This window comes from Olea europaea, chromosome 3 (assembly GCF_002742605.1).
Source record: "Olea europaea var. sylvestris chromosome 3, O_europaea_v1, whole genome shotgun sequence".
Taxonomy (NCBI): domain Eukaryota; kingdom Viridiplantae; phylum Streptophyta; class Magnoliopsida; order Lamiales; family Oleaceae; genus Olea; species Olea europaea.
In genome coordinates, this window is record NC_036239.1 from 23,710,809 (window position 1) to 23,717,460 (window position 6,652).

The following is a 6,652-nucleotide window of genomic DNA, read 5'->3' on the forward strand; positions in this document are numbered from 1 at the left end:
AATCTTTTTGTCAGTCTCTATTTGTATTCCACTGAAGAGATTCAAAATGTTTAGAAATAAAATAATTCAATTGTACCATCTAAATCTATTCGAGACACCAATGAAAATTTTGAACTTTATAAATAAAATATTTATTTAAGAGTTTTTTTTTTTTAATCTAATTGTCAAAAATAACATTTTTTTCACCTGATACTTTTTGACTTACATGTAATTTAAGCAAGACAAATGTTCTCGAAATGGTTCAAATTGTGGCAATAAATGAACGGTTACAGTATTAGAAATGAGAACAGTGAATGATGCAAATTTTGGTGCAACACTATTTGCATCATTGCTTAAGCTTAGTTGGTGTTTGTCATTGATTTAATCTATTAGGGCTTGTTTGGAAGAGGAGGAGTGGTGTTTGCTTTGGAAATATGTTTTCGGAATTCCTTGTATTGAAATTTGGTTCAAAGTGGAGATTTGTTATAATACGACCCAAATTCTAGACCAAGAAGAAAAGTCGCTACATTTTCATTAGTTTGCCGCTTGAACGACATCCACATATTTTGAATAGGGACTTTTCACTAGCCTATTGCCCCCCAGTCGCTGGCACAGCCCCTTTTTCGTGTTTTAACACATTTTGACTCCTATCTTCAACTTGGTTTCTAGGGTTTTATATATATAAGCCACAACTTGTATTGTTTCCAAATATTCATATAATATCTTGAGAGCTTTAGATTTTAGTTGAGAGCATTGATATATTGGTTATAAACACAATTTCTATTGGTTATAATAGATTTCTCCTCCTCCGTCGGTAGTTTTTCCCTTCTTGGGTTTCCACATAAATTTTGGTATTCTTTATTTTGCTCTTGTTTATTTCATTATTATCATAATCTTTTGGTCATATTCGCAACAAGCGGTATTAAAGCAATTCTGGTATCTTATTTGTTCATATCTGTAGTGTTAGAATACCAATTTTGATGGCTACATTTGATATGTTTAAATAATTAATCGTGTGACGAATCTATCATTTAATGTTATGCAGTTGTCATCTAGATTGGTGCTTGACACAAATGGTGTGTTAAACAGCATTATTCTATTTGCTTTGGTAACACAACTTTATGAGGACAACAAGTGTGAAACTAGTTAAATAATTTTCATAATCTTAGATAGATAAAAAGTAGTTAACTAAAAAGCGCATTTAGATGCGAATATTAGTTTCATCGTTTAGCTATGCTTTACGCGCGAGCTTCGTGATTATATAAACCAGTATTGCCCTGGGAGAAAAATGTGACAAACAAACCCAGCAACACACTCCAATTTCCGGCCATTAATTTTTTCACAAAAAAATGGCAGCAACAACCCTAACAGCACTAGCACAAGAGAAAAACCCTGCAGCAGAAATTCATCAGAGATGAAGACGAGAGGCCAAAGGTGGCATACAACGAGTTCAGTAAAGATATTCCAGTGATATCTCTTGCAGGACTTGATGAAGCCGGTGGCCGGAGATCGGAGATATGCAAGAAAATAGTGGAAGCTATCAGAACCAACAGATATCCAGCAGATATGCACCAGATTTCTTCCAACTTAACTTCCAGATTCTTGATCCCAGAGATCTTAATTCCAATTGATCAGATTCACTCTCCAGACTTCACACGGATGATCCCAGCTGTCTCTAGTTGTCCACAGCCGTGTTAGTTAGTTTAGTTTAGTTAGTAGATTAGTTGTTAGGTTAGTTAGCTAGTCTTTCTTCTATAAATACAGGATGGTATACACATTGTTATTCATTGGACTGTAGTTTCTCTCCAATCCCTCCTTATGGAGGTTTCTTCTCCTCCTACAATGGAGTATCTTTTATATGGAACTAAGTCAAGTTCCATTTGTATTCCTTTCCTCCTTTTATGGAGTTCAATTCAATATTGTTTCTTGCTTCAATGATGAAGCCTTTCATATTGTTTTCATTCAAGAATTTAACATGGTATCAGAGCAAAGATAAGCTTTTTGCTACTGTTTTTCATTTTCCAGATTTCTATTGGAATCATTCTTGGTTTTTTGAAGATTCTTCAGTTCTTATTCTTGCAAACAACTGGACGTACAGGTTGCATTCCAGTTCTTCAAGATTCTGCTTATGTGCTTCCATCCATGGCTGCAAATCCGGCCACTCTCAAGTTGTTTCCCAGCAGAAATTAGCATCTGTTGGTCTGGAGGAATTCAATTCCCTTTTCTTTGTTTTTCAATCTTCAAGACTTCATCATATGATTGGTTATACGTATCAAGCAAGCAAAAGCCAATCCCTTTTCTGTAATACTCCCAGTCTATGGATTCTGGTTCCTGGCTGAACTTGATCTGCAATAGGGTATTCACTTCATCGAGTGCTCGTCGGAGCATGGCGAATTCCTCGCGGGCATCGTCAGATATAAAACAACCTACTTTACCTAGTTTCATGCCCTGATTTTGGGCTTCTCTTGTTCCCATCGTTGGAGGAATTCCCCTCACTTCTATCACATAACTTAGTTTTAATATGTTCAACTTTTGTGCTGCTTTGTTCGGTTGCCCTGCTACATCAATGAAGACATTTCTTGTGGAGTCTTTACTGCATCCTTTTTCACTCTACTCTTTAGCAAGTGAAGCTGCACACAAGATGTTTGATAAAATGTCCAACAAAGCTCTTCTTTATTATTTCTGGGTCTGGAGTGCTGGCAACAGCATTATGAATTCAAGATCTTATTCCGATTGATCTATATTAGAATTGTTGTCATCTTTAATCTTGAAGATGGACTATAGTAATTGATCTTCCAAGTCCATCTTGAGGGGGGTGTATCAGAACCGACAGATATCCAGCAGATATGCACCAGATTTCTTCCAACTTAACTTCCAGATTCTTGATCCCAAAGATCTTAATTCCAATTGATCAGATTCACTCTCCAGACTTCACACGGATGATCCCAGCTGTCTCTAGTTGTCCACAGCTGTGTTAGTTAGTTTAGTTTAGTTAGTAGATTAGTTGTTAGGTTAGTTAGCTAGTCTTTCTTCTATAAATACAGGATGGTATACACATTGTTATTCATTGGATTGTAGTTTCTCTCCAATTCCTCCTTATGGAGGTTTCTTCTCCTCCTACAATGGAGTGTCTTTTATATGGAACTAAGTCCAGTTCCATTTGTATTCCTTTCCTCCTTTTATGGAGTTCAATTCAATATTGTTTCTTGCTTCAATGATGAAGCCTTTCATATTGTTTTCATTCAAGAATTTAACAGAAGCCTTTGAGGATTGGGGAATATTTCAGGTCGTTGATCATGGGATTGATTCTAAACTCATTTCTGAAATGATTCGTTTGTCTCTTGATTTCTTTGCTTTGCCGGTGGCGGAGAAACTCCGGTTTGATATGTCCGGTGGCAAGAAAGGGGGGTTTTATTATATCCAGTCACCTTCATGTAGTTCTAACATGTTGTTTTCCACATTAGTACATTCACTTTCTGTAGGGATGTTAATGCAATCCTTGCATGGTTCTTGTGACCACACCTATATTTTTCCCTTTCAAGGGTGAAGAGTTCAAGATTGGCGTGAGATTGTGACATACTTTTCATACCCGATCAAGGCTCGTGACTATTCCCGGTTGCCCGACAAGCCAGAAGGGTGGCGGGCGGTGACGGAGGCTTAAAGCGAAAAGTTGATGAATTTGGCCTGCAAATTACTGGAGGTTTTTCAGAAGCAATGGATCTTGAAAAGGAAGCACTCACCAAAGCTTGCGTTGATATGGATCAGAAGGTGGTTGTTAATTTCTATCCCAAATGTCCACAACCGGATCTCACACTCGGACTCAAGCAGCATACGGATCCGGGCACCATTACTCTACTGTTCCAGGACCAGGTTGGCGGGCTTCAAGCCACAGGGATCGTGGCAACACATGGATTAATGTCCAGCCAGTGGAAGGAGCTTTTGTGGTTAATCTTGGTGACCATGGCTCTTTTGCTTAAACACTTGGGAGAATTTTATAGAGCAAACCACGATAAATAATCCATGCTTAATCACGTGCGGTACCTAAGCAATGGGAGGTTTAAGAATGCAGATCACCAAGTAGTAGTGAACTCTAATTACAGCAGATTGTCAATTGCAACATTCCAAAATCCACCACTAGAGGCCATAGTTTACCCAGTCAAGGTCAGGGTCGGGGAGAAGCCGGTTCTCGATGAGCCCATCACGTTTTCCGAGATGTACAAGAGGAAGATGAGCAAGGATCTTGAGCTGGCCAGGCTGAAAAAAATGGCTAAGGAGAAACAGTTGCAGGTAGAGGAGCCGAACCAGGAAACTAATGCGAAACCCAAATCTTATGAAGAAATTTTTGCTTAAATTTTGACAAAAGGGGCAGATTTTTCTGATCTAAATTGCTAAATCTTCTGTTATTGGAATCAAATTAATTGTAATCACACACCTTCCATGTTTTGACTGTTGCATTGTACTAATAATATGCTTCTGTCCCTTGTAAAATTGGCATAATGCATATAAAATTGCAAATAGGTGCATAAAATACTTCTTTAAATTTGATACATGATCAAGGACGAAATATTATTCAATCCAACATACTAAACGCACAGTTAGACTAAATTAGCTGAATCAAGCATGACTGAGTGGAAGATTGTGAATAAACCATCATTAAAAGCAGCACCGATAACAGCGATCTGGGTATGAAGGTGTCGGAACCCATGGAGAACTCCAATGATCACGGCGTACTGGGCATGCGGGCATCAGATCCCATGGAGAACGTCTCAGATCACGCCGTACCGCTCGATAAGTGGGCTGCAGAGCTCTAATAAGAAGCCACCTCATCTTTGGCATTAGCATAACACTGAGTATCAAAATCCCCACCGGGGGTAAAAGGAAGAGAAGCAGCCTCAATACCATCTTGACTTTTTCCACTTTTCTCTTGAACTCTAAATAAGATACAAAAGACAATAACTTGTATTCGATATAAGTTTCAATAGACAACAGCACGATGAAAATGCCGTAACACTAGTAATGGCAAAGGGGATGGACACATTGAGTTTCGGGTTCTTTTTCTAATGTACAACCCCATCTTCTCTCAAAATATCCTGGCTGAAGACTTTTGAATGTGTTGACACATGAAAATTCAACCCAAATCGAACAGCCCAAGGAGTAAAGCCCAATTGAAGGATCCCCAAATTGGATAGCCCAAAGAACGAAGTCCAATCGAACGAATCAAGGTGAAGGCCCAAATAAGGGGCCCAAGAATGCGGTAACACCATCGCCCAAGTTTACAAGTCGCCCAGAATCTGAACGAATGGAGTGTCATACGGTCGCCCAGAGCTGTTAATCTACTCTCGCCCAAACCTTCAAGTCGCTCAAGGTATCAACAAATATAACGCATCGTGATTATCAAGGAATGCAGTTATCAAGGCAGTTGTTAAAGTAGCCTTATCACATTCCACGACTCAAGGAATTCAATCGAAAGCAGTTGAACGATGAAAGATAATGGCAGCAGTTAAAAGGCAGTTTCATGACAAAATGGCCACTACAAAGAAAGTGGGTAGTTATAGGATGATCAAGCAGTTTTTAGGGTAGTTAATCACAAAGAGATCGTCTATGAGGTATAAAAGGGAGAAAGGACGCAGAAGCAAAAGACCGAATCCAAAACTCTCGAACAGAGAATATGTAATTTTCATTTCCTTAACTTTTAGATTTAAACATCTTTCTTTCTGTAACTCGTGTGCTTGCGCCCCTTGGAGGCACGTTGTTTTTCATTCCCAATTGTAAAGTTTATCGCCAATAAAAGAACACCTCTTTTTGGGACTTTGTCTCAAGAGGTTTCGTCCCTTACATAATCGTCTGACCCTTTTTAATTGTTAGCGACTTAACCCGCGCGAAACAATTTGGCACGCTCAGTGGGACAGTGGTGTTAGGTGTTGAATATACAAAAGGTGAAACAATATGCTTCAGAGATCCAACAAGGAAGGAGCAAGTCAGGGAGGAATCCAGTCTGTAATCGAGCGATATGAGGAGCAGCATGCCTCTCCACGAACAGATGGACAAAATCAGAGCAGTAACAATCGTTACGAACCAATGACGGAGTTGAGTCCTCGAACCATGCGTGCATTCCTTGGAGAACTCACGCAAGACGTCGTTGAACAGGTAAATCTTCGAAGTATTCATAATATGGAAAGATTTACACAAAATGGAAATGCACACTATGACAATATGGCCAAACAGCTAAAGACGTTAAACGAAACAATAAATAAGTTAGTAGGCCAAATATGTCAACCGGTTATACCTCTTACAAACCACTTTCAAACCAGGACAATTGTGGGACATAATCCCTCTGTCCTAAATCCGAATCAAGGGGTGGAATCGCTTTCTAGTCCCTCTACTTCAAACCAAGGAGGTACTACAGTGCCAAATCAAAATAATGGTAGTGGCATGCCTAACTTGGGGGGTAATTCAAACGTGAGAGATAATGTCATAAACAATGGACAGAATATTCCACGTGGTAATGAGGGAACAGATGTCCAGGCTAACGGTAATGGACCTAATTATGGTAATTTTGTTGCCAATCAAGGACCAAACATCAGACCTCATGCAAATCAGCCGGTTAATCAGCCTGTAGGAATTCCATATGATCCCAATGTCATGTTGAGGAACCAGATTATGGAAATCGTGC

General features: G+C 39.1%; 1 protein-coding gene and 1 pseudogene across 1 annotated transcript; both read left to right on the forward strand.

Annotated features, from left to right (window-relative positions):
* Positions 1-3,193: 3,193 nt before the first annotated feature.
* On the forward strand, positions 3,194-4,522 carry LOC111380334 (annotated as a pseudogene).
* Positions 4,000-4,790, forward strand: LOC111380340 (naringenin,2-oxoglutarate 3-dioxygenase-like). Its single transcript, XM_023003872.1, has 2 exons — positions 4,000-4,266; positions 4,671-4,790. The coding sequence occupies exons 1-2, from the start codon at positions 4,000-4,002 to the stop codon at positions 4,788-4,790; spliced, it is 387 nt and encodes a 128-aa protein (XP_022859640.1).
* Positions 4,791-6,652: the final 1,862 nt, after the last annotated feature.